The 18,828-nt window shown below is 38.0% G+C and overlaps 1 protein-coding gene across 4 annotated transcripts; it reads right to left on the reverse strand.

Annotated features, from left to right (window-relative positions):
• Positions 1-4,619: 4,619 nt before the first annotated feature.
• LOC8276869 (F-box/WD repeat-containing protein pof10) lies at positions 4,620-11,655 on the reverse strand. Of its 4 annotated transcripts, XM_048370440.1 has the most exons (6): positions 11,394-11,650; positions 10,555-10,714; positions 9,780-9,952; positions 7,565-7,703; positions 7,027-7,469; positions 6,483-6,954 (listed from the first exon to the last, which is right to left on the reverse strand). In XM_048370440.1, the coding sequence occupies exons 1-4, from the start codon at positions 11,470-11,472 to the stop codon at positions 7,687-7,689; spliced, it is 429 nt and encodes a 142-aa protein (XP_048226397.1). In that variant the 5' UTR covers positions 11,473-11,650; the 3' UTR covers positions 6,483-6,954; positions 7,027-7,469; positions 7,565-7,686. The 4 variants fall into 4 exon arrangements, with proteins under 4 accessions (XP_048226396.1, XP_048226397.1, XP_048226395.1 ...); XM_048370438.1 differs by lacking the exon at positions 7,565-7,703 and having other exon boundaries at positions 11,394-11,655; XM_048370439.1 differs by lacking the exons at positions 6,483-6,954; positions 7,027-7,469; positions 7,565-7,703 and adding an exon at positions 4,620-4,680 and having other exon boundaries at positions 11,394-11,651.
• Between the last annotated feature and the right edge of the window lie 7,173 nt (positions 11,656-18,828).

The raw sequence follows: 18,828 nt of genomic DNA on the forward strand, positions 1-18,828 counted from the left end.
TAAATTAGTCGAGCTATCATACTTAGTAAAGTATCTGGGTTCAGGTATGAAAGTTTATCTCATTTCAAAGTAACATGGATTCTTTATATGTTGAAAGTTTGTGCTACTATACTTAGCAAAGTATTAAAGATCAAGTTCAAATAGAATCAGAGCAAGTTAGAAAATTAAGTGAGGACAAAAAGGTAAATTTCATTGAAATGATAAAATAGTTACAAAGTCATGAAACTCAAGACTCATTTACAATGTCCTAAGCTTCGTTGAGTTCACCCTTTAAAACAAGATCATCTCCCGAAGGAGGAACTACATTAGCGACCTCAGCTCCCTCACGATCTCCATCCTCAGCTCCCTCAGCAGCCCTCTCTCGGGCTTTGTTGCCGATCTCCTCGATGTCCAGTTCCTCTAGGAAAAACTTGATGTGTGCTACTCGTGTTAGCTACAATCTAAGGCAGTGTACCTATCGATGCAGTCTAGCACTAATGGCGAGTATCAAGGTCGTATTCCCCGGGAAAGCGAAAGCCCAGAGTTACTCCTTTGTTCTTTGTTATATTAACCTAAAATGGATGATGAATAAATTCTAAACTAACTATTAACTACGAGCTAAGTTCTAAGGGAGATGCAGGAGTAATTGATAAGTGAAATAATCAAGACAAGAAGACAAACCCAAAGGGAATCTAAACTAGTTGGCAATCAAACAAAAGATAAAGGATCGGTGAGTCTAATTATGCTACCCGTGGACAAATTCTTAACCGAATTCGGTTTCTCTCTCGAGATAACCGAAATCCTAAACCTAATAACCTAAAGTTGGAATCTCTTCCTAACGATTGATTCTTAGATTAGCATTAAGCTTTAATCCGCCTCTATTAAGCTTTGTTAATTCTTAATCCGGCTAGTTAATTATCCTTATCTCTAAGCGATTATTAACCGATTTCGTTATTCAATATTCCAATTGCCAAACGGATTTCTCAATCTCATAAAGCAATCTAAACATCACAATTCACAACGTCTCATGAATAATGCATAATCTTATTAATACTGAAAACAAGAAGCATACAAAACCAACTCAAACAATCCAACAATATAATAACAAACCAACATAACAAAGAAATCCCAATGGATTTAATCAATTTAGCTAAACATGTTCATGTTTAAAACAATCTAGGAAATCAATTACAATGAAAGAATAATGAAAATAAAACATGTACACCCTTTTCTCTCGAATTGGATGAACAACTCCAAATCTAGATCTACACTTTGATTAATCTCCCAAACTGCCTCTTGAATTGCTCCACCATCGTTTTGCACTCGGAATCTTACGATTCCGGGATTCTACTCACCGCAACTCTCTCTGCACTCAAGATGTGCGAAACCGAACCAGCCCACTAGGGCTCAATGTCACTCTTTTTCCCCTTTTCCTCTAAGAAAATGAATTTTTCTTATATATTTAACTCAAGACGTGGTCAAGGTCAGTCGTCAAGACGGCCGAGTCCATGCCGGTGGATCTCACCAACTAGGGTTTCACCATGACCGTGTTGCTCCTCGTCTTTGGCCACCACGGCCGTCTTTAGGCCGTGGTGGATACGTAAACCGTACTCAAACTATTATTTTGAAGACCAAGTTTTGATGGTTGGTCACGGCCAGAGTCTAGGCCGTGATGGTCAGCACGGCCTTGACTCAAGTCGTGCTCAATGTGTGCAACGCGGGCTCTTGTCCGATCTTGATGAATTCTCGTCCGTTTCCGCACGTATTGATCTATAATTGCTTAAACACCGATGATGGTCCTATAAATGTTCCTGAAATGCAAAAGAACATAAAACACTGGTGATCTGGGAATAAAAGCACAATAATTGCTAAGAACATACGCAATAATATGCAAGCAAATATGTGTAAAACTATGCTCATCAAATTACCCCACACTTAAGCTATTGCTTGTCCTCAAGCAATTAACAACTCAACCCATAAAACTACAGTTAGCAATTCCTTTCAGTTTATGCCCCTAGTCCACAACAGAGAGTATTCAACACATCTCAAAGGTTACTCAATCATAAATCAAATTACAAATCATTAACAAAGAATGGAAATAATATTAATGCATGAGTAACTTAAATGATAACTCAACACAAACATCATGAACCAATGCCTCACAGGGATCACTCAAGTCGCTCAAAGTGTATATTAGGTGAATAACAAATCCCTTAAAGCAAATGCACAAGACCCGCTCACCATAAGCTTGCTCATAAATCATATCTTCGCTACTGTGAATAAGTAAATACCGGAATCAAAGGGTCTTTACCAAGTTTGTAATGGGGCTAGGGCAAAGGTACGGAGATTTGGATAGAAGTATGAAAATGCCGGAATTCGCGATAAACAATAGTATATGCTCAAAGGATTAAATGCCTAAGATCACAAAAAGAATCATTCATTAAAATCCTACTCATAGAATAACGCTCGCAAATGCTCTAAATCCAATAAAAGATAAATAATTAAAGAGATTTGTTTATTATATTTTTTTTTCTTCTTCTTCCTTTTTTTTTTCAAAAGAAATGAACTAGCGACTTATTAGCGATACCACTCGAATAAACATAAAGAATATCAAATACAAATTGGATCAAAGGGAGCATTTAAAATATCAAGAAGATTTAGTGAATTTACCAACATAGCAACTAGCATTTTAATCCCACATAAAGTTGAACATATCACATAAAGAAATTCCGTATAAGGGTAAAGGAAAGATAAATGTAAAGAATGGTATATTTGAAGTGTATAGTTGTAGATTATGAAGAAAAGGTTAAGGCTCAAAACTGGCTAACTAATGGAAACATAAGGTGATAGGCTTTTGGTCAAATGTGAGGAATCCTAAATCGCCCAAATCATCTCATGGTATTCACAATATTCATGTAACTTCAACACGCATTACAAAGCAAGTTCTAGAAGCAAAGTTAAGTACAATGCACACTCAAACAAGAAATATAAAGAGCATAAGTATAATGAATGCTCAACTGGCTCAAAATCTCACTTTCGGGGTGTGGTATTAGGTGCGATTGGTTCGCAACATCATTCATTGAATCATTACTTAAGAAACACATGCATATGATATTATCAACGTTCTAAGTTAAAATTCGACAATTCGAAAAATAATTAAATAACACCGGTTTAACCCTAAGTAGGTTGATGTGTAAAACACCATAAATTGTTTTCTAAGGACAATGAACAAAGAAAGAAAAGTAACTACAATTCTATAAATCAAGTCATCAATCGGCTCAAAAATAGCATACTCAAGTGCATAAAAACACAGTGTCCTAACATCCCCTAAAAATACACAACACCTAGCCATAGCAATTTCGGATATATTAAAAATCCATATGAGAGATTAAGGTTTATCCATAAGCACCCCACACTTGAAGAACACACTGTCCTCGGTGTAAAATGTTATGGATACCCGCATGGAATGCTCAACTCGGAGAACAAAGGCAATACAATCCAAGTGCATGACATGTATGAAAAATAAAGTAAATAAATGCGGAAAAATAAAAAGATCTAGGGGATCGCCTGATCATCCATCGAGGCCGATGTTGTGGAAATTCAGTGCCTCCTGAGAATCAAAATAATAAAATAAAAAAATAAAATTAAAACTGAAAATATGAAAACTAAAACTAATAAAATGTTTCAAAACAAAAGGTTAAAATATTAAAGATTAAAGATAAAGTTTGGGGTGCCTCCCAAAAGCGCTTCTTTTTATATGATGAGTCTTCTTGGACTCATGGTGAAAAGCAAACGTTGGGGATTGGCGACCATCCATCCTTCTTCCAAGCAAATGGCTTCAAATATCCGCTTAGAGGGATAATCGTCAACTTCCTCTTCCGACAAGCAAGTCGCCAAGATGATGGGCAAAACTCGCTCTCATATATTTGCACGTAGTCATGATGCGCTAGGGCTCTTCCAATTTGAAAGCTAGAGTTTCAACAATTGGAAGGATCGTGATTGCTAGGCAATTTCTTGAGAGTGTTGATGGTTTTCTTGAGTCCTTGGCTTGGTTCACTTGCTAGAAGAAACTCGAGCTCCTCCAAGACTTCTTCATTGGATAACTCGTGCTCATCTTCCATCATCGGAAGGGACTTGTGGAAAATCTACCAACAATTCCTCTAACTGCAACTCAAAGATCATCAATCGACATTCCTGTTCATAGTCTTTCGGAGGAATTATGTTCGCCTCTTCCTTTCCGGTTCCATCTCCATGTTCAAGAAATCGTCCCGCATGGGAAGCATCATCATCAAACATAGTAGATAAATCGAAAAATTCTCACTGAACGCAAAGTGACGGCGCTCCAAATGTTCCTCGGATTCAGTAGCGTTTGATAGAGTTCTCGATTGCTCTTCAGCTAGTATCTTGAAGATTAAGCCTACTTGATGCTCTATATTGTTAATCGAGGCTTGTTGATCTTCAAGTATCCTCTCTGTTTGTTGGAATCTTTCCTCAAGACTTGTTATGAACCTCATCATCAGCTCCTCTGACACTAACTCTTCATCTTGAGTTGAAGGTGCAACATTAAATTTCTTGATGTAGTTGCTGAATTCCTAGTGGTTCTTGGCCATCTAAGCTCCATCCAAAGGGTGAATGAGTGCTCCACTCTTGATTGTAGGTGCTTCCATACGAGTCATTTGGCCAACTTCCCATATAATTCACCTGTTCAGAGTTATAAGAACAATGAGCAACATCACTATACAATGGACAATCATTACACACATGTAAACCACAACAAAATTCACAAAAGACTTGAGATGAAAGGATAGGAGAAGAGAGTTGATCGGTAGCCCTGCAAAACGATTCCACCCGAGCTTCTAAAGATGCACGGGTATCCCAATTTTTAGCACTCTCTTGGTTCCTATTCTCATTTTCCAATGCGTCATACAAAGATTTTGAGTTTAGCATTGAACCTCCTTATCATTCACTATCTGAATCATAAACTTAAGCTAAATAAATATGTACAAATAAAATAAAATAAATAAACAAATAAAAATAAAAATCATAAAATAATAAGAAAAAAAATGGCTAAATTAACAAATAGCAAATTTCACTCTAGTTTTCAAATAATTCCCGACGAACGCGCCAAAACTTGATGTGTGCTACTCGTGTTAGCTACAATCTAAGGCGGTGTACCTATCGATGCGATCCTAGCACTAATGGCGAGTATCAAGGTCGTATTCCCCGGGAAAGCGAAAGCCCAGAGTTACTCCTTTGTTCTTTGTTATATTAACCTAAAATGGATGATGAATAAATTCTAAACTAACTATTAACTACGAGCTAAGTTCTAAGGGAGATGCAGGAGTAATTGATAAGTGAAATAATCAAGACAAGAAGACAAACCCAAAGGGAATCTAAACTAGTTGGCAATCAAACAAAAGATAAAGGATCGATGAGTCTAATTATGCTACCCGTGGACAAATTCTTAACCGAATTCGGTTTCTCTCTCGAGATAACCGAAATCCTAAACCTAATAACCTAAAGTTGGAATCTCTTCCTAACGATTGATTCTTAGATTAGCATTAAGCTTTAATCCGCCTCTATTAAGCTTTGTTAATTCTTAATCCGGCTAGTTAATTATCCTTATCTCTAAGCGATTATTAACCAGTTCTTGTTATTCAATATTCCAATTGCCAAACGGATTTCTCAATCTCATAAAGCAATCTAAACATCACAATTCACAACGTCTCATGAATAATGCATAATCTTATTAATACTGAAAACAAGAAGAATACAAAACCAACTCAAACAATCCAACAATATAATATCAAACCAACATAACAAAGAAATCCCAATGGATTTAATCAATTTAGCTAAACATGTTCATGTTTAAAACAATCTAGGAAATCAATTACAATGAAAGAATAATGAAAATAAAACATGTACACCCTTTTCTCTCGAATTGGATGAACAACTCCAAATCTAGATCTACACTTTGATTAATCTCCCAAACTGCCTCTTGAATTGCTCCACTACTGTTTTGCACTCGGAATCTTACGATTCCGGGATTCTTACTCACTGCAACTCTCTCTCGCACTCAGATTGTGCGTAAACCGAACCGTACCACTAGGGCTCAATGTCACTCTTTTCCCCTTTTCCTCTAAGAAAATGAATTTTTCTTATATATTTAACTCGGCCAAGACGGCCGTGGTCAAGGTCTGCCGGTCAAGAGTCCATGCCGCTTGAAACCGTGGATCTCACCAACTAGGGTTTCACCATGACCGTGTTGCTCCCGTCGCCACCACGGCCGTGGCCGGAGGCCGTGGTGGATACGGAAACCGACTCAAACTATTATTTTGAAGACCAAGTTTTGATGGTTGGTCACGGCCGCAGTCTAGGCCGTGATGGTCGACTGACCTTGACTCAGCCGCGCTCAATGTGTGCAACGGGCTCTTGTCCGATCTTGATGAATTCTCGTCCGTTTCGCACGTATTGATCTATAATTGCTTAAACACCGATGATGGTCCTATAAATGTTCCTGAAATGCAAAAGAACATAAAACACGGGTGATCTGGGAATAAAAGCACAATAATTGCTAAGAACATACGCAATAATATGCAAGCAAATATGTGTAAAACTATGCTCATCAAAGGTCAAGCCAGCATCATAAAACTTAGCCTTCATAACCTCTTTAACAACCTCCTCATAGCTAGATAGAAGAAACGCCATCTCTGAATAGTGGCACATTCCAGTTGTAGCTCGGCAATACGAAAATCTGCATCCCTTTTCTCAGCTATGATAGAGCTAAGTTGAGTAGTAGCATTTTCTGATTGAGCATTTGTCGTATGCAGCTCGTCTTCCCATTTGTGCTCCTTAGTAGCGAACTCTTCAGCTTGCTTCTGAAGGATATGCTTAGCATTCTCAGCCTTCATCCAATCATGGGAGCTCACTCAACTGCCTCTCATAATGCTTCCGAGCATTTTCTAAAGTTACAGCCTACGAGAAAAGAATCAGTATTCCCCACCATATAAAAGAAGAAAATGTAAGATCTATAAGAAACTATGTTACCTGAAGGATAAGGGACATCTCTTGAGCATAAAACTCAGAAGGATGCATATTATCAAGCTCTCGAATATCAGCATTGAAAGAAAGGAGTTTAGCGAGCTCCTCCGCCAAGGAAAGGGTATGAACCGTTGGACTTGCCCTATACTTCTTTTCCAGATAAGGCCGAGGATCGGGACAACGACCTAGGGGAGTACCGATTTCCACACAATCATCTTCGTCTACTAACCGAGGACGCTTCCCTAGATTCTAAACAGGAGAAGGAGAGCGTAACACTAGGGACTAGTCCTCGAAATTAAGTTCCAAGATCGGATCAGCAGAAGCCATATTGACCTCGGGCATATCATTGGAAATCAAAGTCAGAGCAGGAGCTGGAGGAGCGGAAGAGAAGCTAGCATGTCTCTTGCCTTTATTCAGCTTTATCTTCTTTAACTGTTTCAAATTGATCACTGCAAAAATAACATATAAGCAAAACATGTCAGAAGCCTATAACACGAGAAAGATAAAGTAAAAATACCGAATAAGAAATACCGAGTAGGTATACCTGAAGTGCTAACACCTAGCTCAGATCCTTGTTCGGTGGTGTCGAGCTCATAAAGGTACTGTTCGATTAGGGGAGTAACAGGTAATGCAGTCCGCTTTTTCCGAATATTTATTAAAGTTCGCCTATTTACAAGGTTTAACTGCATGATAACTTTAGTTAGTTTTTTAAAAGGAGGCACACGCCAATTATGAATTGAGGAAACAAGACCATCTAAAAGCTTGGATCTAGCTCGGGCTCTCAAGTATATGAAAGAATACTCAGAAGCCCGAGCAACTAGATAAAAACTAAAGAAAAAATAAAAAGTCAGGACTATGTTGGAATTTTTACAAAGTTGCTCAAAAGCAGCAAGAAGGTTGATAGAATTCGGGTGTAACTAGGCTATGGATACGTTCATATCAAGAATAACTGACTTAATGAAGGGATCTAAAGAAAGCCTCAAACCGGCCTTAGATGCTCTTCATATAAAACTATATGACCGGCCTCAGGAACGTTGTTTCCTAGAAAGTCTTTTGGGACCTCTTTCAAAATACAAGAGGCCAGGATTTTGTAGTGACTTTGGATATATTTAAGACGGGTCAAGTCCATTTTGGAAGGGTAAAGATGGTAATTGTTTTCACCATTCTCTGAGGAGGATTCAAGACCCTTCACCTTTTCTTGAGAGGTAGGCCGATGGTCAGAAATATCTTGAGAACAAGTTTATATAGACTCGTCTCTATCAACAGGCATAGATTCTGGGTAGAGAGAAGAAAGTTGGGATGAATCCATAACAATGAAAATGCACAAAAATCTATAGCAAAAAAGAAGGAAGAAGAACCAAGAAGGATTAAAGGCATTTACTGGCGACAATTGAGACTTGCGAGGCAAAAAACTTGTTCGAAAACACGTTGAGGAAGAGAACGAAAGAAAAACAAAAGGAAACTCGAAAATGGTAGAAAGTGTTTCAGAAAGGAAAAATGCCAAACTTATAGTGATGCTATATGGCGGAAATACCCCTCGAAATCATGAAGGAACATTCCAGAAATCGGAGATATAACTATCCTTCAGCAAAAGCAAAATGATAAACGATTGTCATTATGAAAGGCGTGACAAGTGAAACATTAGGGGTATGTCAAACGTCACGAACGTTTGAAATTCAAATAGTATAGCTGAGCTTACCTCCTGATTTAGCACAGTACGTCGGTTTAATGCTTTAAAAGCGTCGAGCTCGCTACCACGTATGAATTACCGAGCACTAGAAAATGAGGAATGCTGAGCATAAATACTCTCAGACAGAGAGGAGAGAGACTAATGATAACCAAATACCATAAAGCTAGCTTGTTCCACTCGAGAAAGGCCGGGTTGACCAAAGATTGCTTTCCACTATAACTGGGACTCTAAGATATCGTATCTTAAGAGCACTCTAGTTATAGAGTCCGACCCGACCTAGAACTCTGCTAATAAATAAGAGTACAAATCCTACTATAATTAGAATGATTTACAAATGTGGAATCTTTCCCCTAAATGGACTAGAAAACCTTCAACGTCTATATGAGGAATGGGGGCACCACACTTATAGGTTCATGCAATCTTACACATTTATGCACTTTAACTGCCCTTATACAAATTATTAATTTTATCATCAGAGTGAGTAGCCGGACAACCCCGTCAGGCGCTTTCTAACCTTTCCTTATAGATACTTTGGAGATTAAGGTCAGCCTTTAAAGATCTTTGTTGATAGCTCGCCCTAGTCGACCGAGTTATCAATTTGCCCCAGTCAACTGAGTTATCAAACGGTATTCTCAAGCCCCATGAGCAATGGACGTATAGAACATCAAAACACTGCCCTGAACCTTCTTGTTAATCATCATACTCTGAAACTACTTTGATTTCGTACATTCTCTTATTCATATGAACAAAGTCAATCAGATTGTCCATCATTTTTTTACATCAGCTTCTTTGTTCTTTGGAAAGAACTACATTCATATAGATGATACATCAACCTTCAATCTGCCTGTAGAATTTGTATATAGAAAGGAGGTAGGGTGAAGGTCTATTTGAATAAAAATACAAACACTAATAGAGATTATTCTTAATACAGGTAAGTAGAGAAAAAATTTACACTTAGGAAATATTTTTGGTGACATTCTGCAGATTGCTCATTTAGTTCTACTACGCTTGGTATCTGTTGATGCAACTTCTAAGTCCCCAATGAAGAAGAGTATTTTATCCAACATACCTTGGTTGGAGGGTTCCTCTTCTTTCATGGATTTGTCTCCAATGAGCATTCCTTTTGAACTTAAAGAAGAACTAAATGCCCTTTTATTCTGTCTCCTCGAACCCAAATAGCGTTGGATTTCTCCTTGGTGAACAAGATAGTAGTCACCACCTTCTCTGATTATCTTCAGGCCCCTACTCATGCAAAGGAGTATTCATCATCATTCAGTCAACACATTGGCACAATACTGGCCTTATTAGCGTAAATTTAACTAACATGATCCACGAACTTATGTGTTAAAAATAAAGGCGTTCAATGAGCAAATATAATACTTTTTTTTGCTTCTGAAGTCTTGTTACATAACAAAATGTATTTGGTTAAATCAAAAGACTAACTAGTATGGGCTTGAGCTCTAGTTAATTTTCAAAACTAAATGCTTGCTATCTCGTTGGAGCATCCATCATAGAGCGATTCACACATAATAACCTTGGCTATGCTTTATGTAAAGAACAATATGATATAAGTGGACAGAATCTCAGAGTTAAAACAAGTAAAATTTTGATAAAAAACCCAATGTTTCAAAGGTAGAAGTTTGTTTTCTACTAAATTTCCCAATAATACAATCATTTCATAATAGATGTTTCTTGATACCACGCCAATGTCAATACATCTACACTGAAATTACGACTCTGTCTAATTCATGCAAGTTTGTTGGTATGAGATAGTTGACCAATAGAGATATGCAAGTAGTGCAAGTGGAACTAACTTTGGTAAGCATCACTTCATGAAAACTTACAGTCCAACTCGATCACAACGATCCTGAACTTCATAGACATCTTTCCATGATTTTGAGTCGACAGGGGCAAAGAATGCAGCATTATTTCCTCTCCATCTCTCCTTGAAGAGATTAGACCACAGTGCATCCTGTGACGCCAACGCCTTCCACTTCTTGCAAACTTTACATAACAAATGCCATGTCAATAACATTATGCTAATAACAATTAATCTAGACAAAGGAAAAAGAAAAAATGGAGAATAACAAGAAAAACGGCAACAAATTTCAACATATATTACATCTGAATTGCCTGTATTCAAATAGCAAAGAATGTTATCACCCATATCATAAAGTTATAGGTCCAAAAAGTCTATATGTTTCCTATGGGTCTACTGCATTCTTGGTTATTAATATAACTCTCGGATAACAGATTTATCATATAATTCTTTTTTCCCCAACTGTTAACCATGTTTAGATCCTTCATAATGTATTCTGCCATGATTTTAAGACATAATGAATTGAAAATTAACCCTTTTGTAGCTATAGCCTAAACAGGTAATTGATAACAGCATACATGAAATTCATAAAATTCAAAAGAGAGACGCAAAACTAAATCCAATTCAAGTTACCCTACTGAGATCTCATCAGAATTTCCGGAAAACAAGAAGTTGTCTTTTGATATACATTCTCCACATCAACGAGAAAAAGAGCGAAAAAGAAAGGAGAAATTCAAGGCAAACATGAACTGGGAACTCAAGGAATCATATAAAACAGTTCTGGTTCGATTAGCAACACATCAAAATTAAACAAAAAGAAAAAGAGTATTACAAAAAGATTAGAAAAAGAAAAAGTTAGTTGACCTTGTTGGGCAGTTGCAAGGTTCTGATGATCTAGCCAACTGAAAATCTTGAGACAGAGATCTACTGGCAATTTTTCCATACATAAAATCAATACAAGTTTTCAAGAACCTAATAATGATACTTAAGGATGATTATGATGGTAGAAAACACAGATTTCAGTAATAAAGATGATTAAAGATCCCTTTTCTTTTTTATCCCAAAGAAAGGACGCGTGGCTCTCTCTGTAACACTTCTTCTAAGCCTCACGACGAAAGTTGAAAATGTAAAGTTTTTACCGGGAAAAAGTTGAAAACTATATATGTGTATATATATATATAATATATATATTAGGAATTTCAAATCTAACATCGGAATACAAAACGAGTAAATAATTGAAAACATTTTTTTTTGAAGAATTACTATTATCCCCTTGAGATTTGTCAAAATCTACAAATCCAACCTTGCATTTTCTATAGTGAACTTTTATTTCCATTAACTCTTATTCGTCTATTTTTTTTGTTAGTCAGACTGGTCAAAGGATTTAATTGATAATATAAAATTTAATTTAATCGTTGAACTTATTATTATGTTTCAAATTCATCTAAAATTAAGTTGTTATTAAATTAACATTTAAAACTATTTTTTTAGAATAATGTAAGTATCTCATCAAAAATAATGTAATTGTATTTTTAGTAAGATATTTATAATTCTAATTTCTTAACATAATTTCTTTAAAGATAAAAAATAAAATTTTGATATAATTTAACCTTTGAACATAACAAGTCAAGTAAGATTTAAGACATATTTATACTTAAATTTAATTACTTAAAAATATTAGTAATAATTAAGTTGGATAATTTAAGCATACGAAGGCATCATACAAATTATAAGTGTAATATTTACTTTTCTATTCTATCAGTCCAATTGTTAAATTAGAAATCAATGATTAATTTGAACAATTAGGGATGTTAGAATTGGTAGGTTCACTAGATTTAATTGGTTGAACTAGTCAATTGGATTAGTTTATTCTAAGAAATCATTAATAAATTTTATCAAGCTAATCGGATATACAATCAAACTAGTTTGACTAATTAAATTGATTAGACTCGTACAAGGTGTTTACATAGCTGTTAAAAAGTAGCTGATAGTTTTTTAATTTTCAACAACTATATTAAGATATTTAATTAATTTTTTAAACAACAATTATTAGGACATTGAATAGTTCGAATTCATAACTGTTCTATTTTAAAACTTTTTATCAGTGGGTTTTATTTTTAAAATCAACAAATTAAACTAAACTTTTTATTAATTTTTAAACTAATAGTTGCTACGATCTGTTTCTGGTGTAATCCAAAAGAGCTAACTCAGCTAAATTAAAGATCCAAAAGAGTAGAAAGACCCCCATGGCAAGAGGCCGCTTGTGTCTTAACTTGAGGATTTGTCCATGCTTTGAGTTTACAGCATGAGGATTATGCCATGAACAGCTCTCGGCTCCCTTTGGTATCAGAGCCTTGGTGATAGAAGAAGAGAAAACCCTAAACACCATGTCAACCGAGATTACCTCTCATACTTCTACCCTTCAATTATCTCCCTCTTGTAAGAAAACCATATCTAACAAGATAGATCATCTTGTTGAGATCTCCCATATTCCTGATAACGTACAGATAGAAGATACTCTAGTACCTATCATCAACCCTTACAACATATTCAAGAAACAAAATTTTGTCAGAAAAACCTTTAACCAAATCATCCACAAAAAACCCCTCACCATAAAAGAATATGTTCAATCCTCCTCACTTTCTCGTTGTTCACTTACCGCTACTTCTCAAGAGCGGTATGTTACTTTAGAAATCCCCAACTCTTTCATAGAACAATGGCGGAAGTAAGGCTATTCTCATCTCCATCCTCGGAGTCATGAGACTTGTCCTTTCCTATCATGGAAGGATGGGATTGCCATGACGGATGTCGCTTTTGGACACTCGTTACCTTAAGTACGAGCATGCAGTGATTGGGACAATAGTCACAACACTCAACACTGGTAGTGTTGTTTTGACTTTCTTCCCAAACTTTAACCTCTCTCTAAGTGATCCTTATCTATCCACTGCCTTGAAAGTACAAGTCCAAATCACGGGAGCCAGTCAAGTTGAAAATGCTCTCTCAGCGACTCTTCACCATCAGATCGTTTATCGATTGCAGGATCATGCACTTAACCTGCAGATCCCAGGCTTCCAAGCCTCATCAGATGCTTTGTACATCATGGCTGATTCTGGTCAAACCCCTACAATAGTTCAAGCTCCTCGACAGCTTGAAAAGGAAGATCTACGGAAACTAATTCCTATTGAGTGGGTAACAAATTATGAGAAGCTCCAGGCATCTCAATCAAAACCAGTTCAAGCCACAGATCCCCTCTTTATACAAAGAAAAGGATGGGAGACGATCTTTACAAGGATCGAGGAATCTTCCTCGGCACCATCAATTTTCCAAGCATCAATGATACAACCAGTATCACGGCCTAGGGAGAAGGTCCCTATTCACTCCTTTCAAGCATCTGGAAACCAGATTTATGCTGCACAAGTCAGAGGACACTTTGTCTGGGATGTAGCCCCAGAAATGTGCAAGCCAGAATACCTATGTCATGATGACATGGATTATACTTTGAACCTGTTTCGCATCAATGAAGAATCCGAAAAGATGTCTCTGGATACTTCTTGTTCGGAGATTCATCCTAAGCCAGATGATCGGGATCCAGATGGTTCCCAGAAAAAGAATAAAAAGCCACTGCCAATGTTCGACGAGGCAATTGAGTTTCTTGCCAAAGAAGGAAAAACGGTCATTGACGTTTTTTATGATGAGTTCAAAGAAATTATGGCACAACTCAACATTGAATATGGCAAACCCCCTTCTGCAACTTGCAGAATGGAGATTGAGTCAGATCCAAAGGTTTATAGGCTGGAAACCCGGTACCCGTCCAGTTTTGTACAGGAGGTACAAAACGTTGGGCCAGGAATAACAACGCCACGAACTTTTGGACCTACTTCATCTCTATCAGCGGTACAACCCTTGGTTCAAGAATGTTTCATGTTACAACCAGAGGATTTCCCTCCCTTGGGAAAAACAGAGAACAAAAGATCTGAAATCCTTCCTACACGGATTTCACCTTCTGGAAACTTAGAACCGCTGACACCCCCCTGAAGAAGTTCTCAATCAGCGGACATCTAATTCTATTGTCCAAAACACTTACTTGAAGAAGATAGATGGCAAACTGGATCAAGCAATCGCACTTGGTTCAAAACATGGATCACAAGTCGGATACTTTTTCACAAGAAGTCTTGCAACTGTACTCATCCTTGACAAAGAAAGTATCAAGCTCCTGGACAAAGAACTCCGGATACCTCGTACCGATTACCCCCTCTTTCATGCAAAAGCAAAGGAGATTTCCCATTTGAAGAAGCAAATAGATCAAATTGAAAATGATCTCCGGAAAGACCAGTCTGCTGCAATTCCAACATTCATATCAGCAGCTTCAACCTCATCGGCTATTACTCCTTCATACTTTTCCTCTTTCCCTTTTCTCTCACAACCAGATCAACCACAAGAAACCCTTTATCAGCCCTTTGGCACATTCTCTCACCTTTACCCAAAAAACTCAGAAATCCAGCAAAAGAAAACCTCTCCTCCTCTAGCCCCTAAAGACAAATTTCCAGAGCAATCTCTCATCAGTCCGTATGATTCAGAATCTTCTTCGGACAATTCAGAAATGGCGGACATCACTGAAATACTCATGAACACTTCTGCTACTGATCCCAGTCCAGAAGTAGTAGAACCTGAAGATGAAGATGCTCAGTCATTCTTACTCCCATTGGAGCTTCCAACCCAAGGTCAAAACCAGCTAGCACAGGACCTTGGTTCACTTTTGATGACTTGCCACCATCAAAATGGAAGGATAAGCTTTCCGAATTCCTGGCATGGATTGATCTTCAGATGACCCTTGAAGGGGCCACACTCAAAAAAGTCCTTGCCGAATTTGTCACAAGGTTTACCGGAAGCTTAAGAGATTGGTTTCAGTCTCAGCCTGAATACACTAGGCTTCAATTTGTCACTCTGCCGACTCCATCAGCGGCAGTAACGATCCTCCATAACCAGTTTCTTGGAAGCTATGACCTTGTCATAAGACAGCAGAAACAAGAGTTCTTTGATCGAAAATGCTGTTCATTCAAGATGAAGGATCTGGAAAAACACTATTCGGCTATGTCCAAGCTCTACTATGTCATTGGAGGACATGATGGTGATGATACACTAAAGTATACCTTCATCACCTCTCTGCCAGATGAGATACAACCTGAGGTTAACAATATGATCATGCTACAAAAGACCACCACCTCTATTACACTTGGAGAAATCTGGCAATTCACACTCTCTTCCATTAAGAGACTGTGTGATCAACAGGAATTATTCAAAAGGTTGTCTCAAAGGGACTTGATTGTCCAAAAGGCTTGCAACAAAAACCACCTAAAGATCAAGTGCAAAGCCGCCAACTGCGTCTGTACAAATCACAAGAAGAAATCTGGACATCATTTCCAGAAATACACGCGCAGCAACAAGAAGTTCAGGGAAAAGAACCCAAAGAGATTCAAATACTTCCGTAAAAAACGGAACCAGGGGTACAAGTCTGACAGATGTTTCATCTGCAAAAAGAAGGGACATTATGCAAAAAATTGTCCCAGGAATCCAGAAAAGTCAGCAAAGATGATACAACAAGTTAGCATGTCCTTATCTCTTGCAGACTCTTTTGAAGAGGAAATAGAGTCCCTACTTTCAGAGCAAGAAGATCTTACCCCAGAAAGCTTATTTGGGTTAGAAATGGAGTTCTCAGACTCCACAGAGTCTTCACAAGAATCTTCTTCAGATTCAGACGATGGTGAAATACCAATCTTGATGATTGGTCTGCATGAAGAAAGTCAGAAGAATATTCTGGAAGATGCAATACAATATCCTCTCTCTCCAACCCTATTATCTTCCTTCTTTGTTTCTCCTCCACCTCCTGAAACTTTTCAATTTACTACAAAACCTCCTCCAGTCCCATATATTCCCATACAGATACTGTCCTCAAAATACTCCAAGCCTGTTCCAGTAATAGCTTTCTTTGACACTGGAGCTCAAAGAAGCATGATGAACCCAATGGTTCTCCCATCAGAGTATTGGAAGCCCCATGATCAGTTCTTCAGGGCAGCCAACGGTCAAACCTTCAAAACCACTCTGATCACAAGACAGAAGATCGGAATTCAGTTCTTCCCTGATTGCGTTGTATGGACGCACATCATTGGTTCAGATCTTCCAAGCAAGGATATTCTGATAGGATTTGATGTTTATCACCAAGCTCAAAAGCTCCAAATCCTTCCAACTGGTATAAAGTTCAAGAGACAGTTTCGGTCATACACTGAAACTTCAAATCATTTGCGAATACTATTCCTCCATTCCTTACATACGGGAAAAATTCCTTGATTCATCTGAGAATCCCATTCACATTTCCAACATCCTCTTCCTCTGTGGAAAAATCCACAATTCTATATCAGCCTCCCCTTCAAACTTAATGAAGACATTAACCCTACTAAAGCCACACACATGGGAATGTCTCCCACAGACCTAGCCCTTGCCCGATCAGAATGCCCGACATCACATAAAGAAGGTTTAATTGAGCCCACTACTTCACAATGGGCTTGCCAAGCCTTTTATGTGGAGAAAAGGTCTGAAAGAATCCGAGGAAAGAAGAGGCTTGTCATAGACTACAAACCCTTAAACCATTTCCTTCAAGACAACAAATTCCCTCTCCCTCGAATCTCAAATCTCAAGGTCCACATCCAAAAGGCCCAGTACTATTCCAAATTTGACCTAAAGGCAGGCTTTTGGCAACTCGGTATCCAAATTTACGAGAGATACAAAACTGCATTTTGTATCCCTAATGCCCAATACCGGGTTATGCCTTTTGGGCTCAAGACGGCCCCATCTCAATTCCGGGAAGACAATGATTGAGATTTTTGGGCCTATCCTTTACTCTTCTTTGATCTATATCGACGACATCCTTCTATTTTCAGAAACAGCTGAGGACCATCACCAACTGTTACAACAGTTCCTTGCCATCATCCAAAAATATGGCATTATGCTATCTGAAAAGAAGAGCTTTATTGGCCAACGAGAAATTGAATTTCTGAATGCATTTCAAGGATGGCCAGGACACATATGGTCCCCACCTGACAAAGGAACTTGATAATTTTTCGGAAGAAAATTTATCAGCAAAACAAATTCAACAGTTCCTTGGAATCCTGAATTATGTTCGAGAGGCCATTCCACACCTGTCTAGTTACACGTGCCACCTCTCAAAGATGCTCAAGAAGAACCCTCCTCCATGGGGAGCTGAACAAACAACAAATTTGTCAAAATTAAAAGAGTCGGCCCACAATCCGCCACCTCTTACAATCCCGCCGCTAGGAGAACTTATTCTTCAAACAGATGCATCTGACTATGCATGGGGGGCCATCCTCCTAGAAAAGCTCCACGACAAAGAACAACTGTGTGGATATGCATCGGGTCAGTTTTCCTCTTCAGAAAAACATTATCACACCACCTACAAGGAAATTCGCGGTCAAGTACGGGATAAAAAGTTTGAATTCTTCCCGATTGACAAAGACTTCCGGTTCGGATGGACAACTCTTCCTTCCCAAGATTCTTGAATCCAACCAGAAGACCTTGCCTGAGCCCCAACTATTGCGATTAAAATCATGGTTCAGCAGGTATGACTTTAAGGTTGAGCATATAAAAGGGATAAGAAACCTAATCCCGGATTTCTTATCCAGACTTTCTAAGCCTCAGAATCAGCCTATAGTTCTTCTCACCTCTACAATAAATCTTCCCATAATCTTTATGGCCTCCTCATCCTCCAGATCCAACCTGCAACCTCCTTCACCACCAGACCTTCCCAACAACCTTACAACCAAACAAGTCACAGACTTTGCCCGAAACATGATGTTCCATTATTTGGCAACTTTTCAACAAATCTTCTCACTCCCAATCCAACCCAACTTCTTCTTTCCAGACTACCCTTGGTGTTTGATTTACCACTTATCCCCTGAACATCCAAAGCATGAAAGTGAGTTATGGTTTCTATGGTGCCTATCTACAGTCTGTCATCATGCTATAGAGGTGCCTATTATGAATCTCTTACACTTCTTCAATAATGAAACTAACTCGGGGTCTTATCCATGGAGATTCCTTACCTGGTTCAAAACTCCATACCAATGGACAGGAGATCTCCTTAAACTTATTCATGGGCACCAGTTATTCTCAGACAATAATTCCAGAGCTTCGGAATACCATGCTATTTTCATATTACACAGGCCCTATCTCCGACTATCAGAAGACACCTATGCAACTCAAAATATCTGTCACTATTGGAGAACAC

The sequence above is a fragment of the Ricinus communis genome, chromosome 1, assembly GCF_019578655.1.
Source record: "Ricinus communis isolate WT05 ecotype wild-type chromosome 1, ASM1957865v1, whole genome shotgun sequence".
NCBI lineage: Eukaryota > Viridiplantae > Streptophyta > Magnoliopsida > Malpighiales > Euphorbiaceae > Ricinus > Ricinus communis.

Excerpts from the sequence above, each read along its gene's own strand:
- LOC8276869 (XM_048370438.1), bottom strand. The coding sequence starts at position 11,472 with ATGGAAAAATTGCCAGTAGATCTCTGTCTCAAGATTTTCAGTTGGCTA. Across the intron at positions 10,715-11,393 it reads CCTTGCAACTGCCCAACAAG|TTTGCAAGAAGTGGAAGGCG; the intron begins GTCAACTAACTT and ends TGTTATGTAAAG. Across the intron at positions 9,953-10,554 it reads CGTTGTGATCGAGTTGGACT|GGGCCTGAAGATAATCAGAG; the intron begins GTAAGTTTTCAT and ends TTGCATGAGTAG.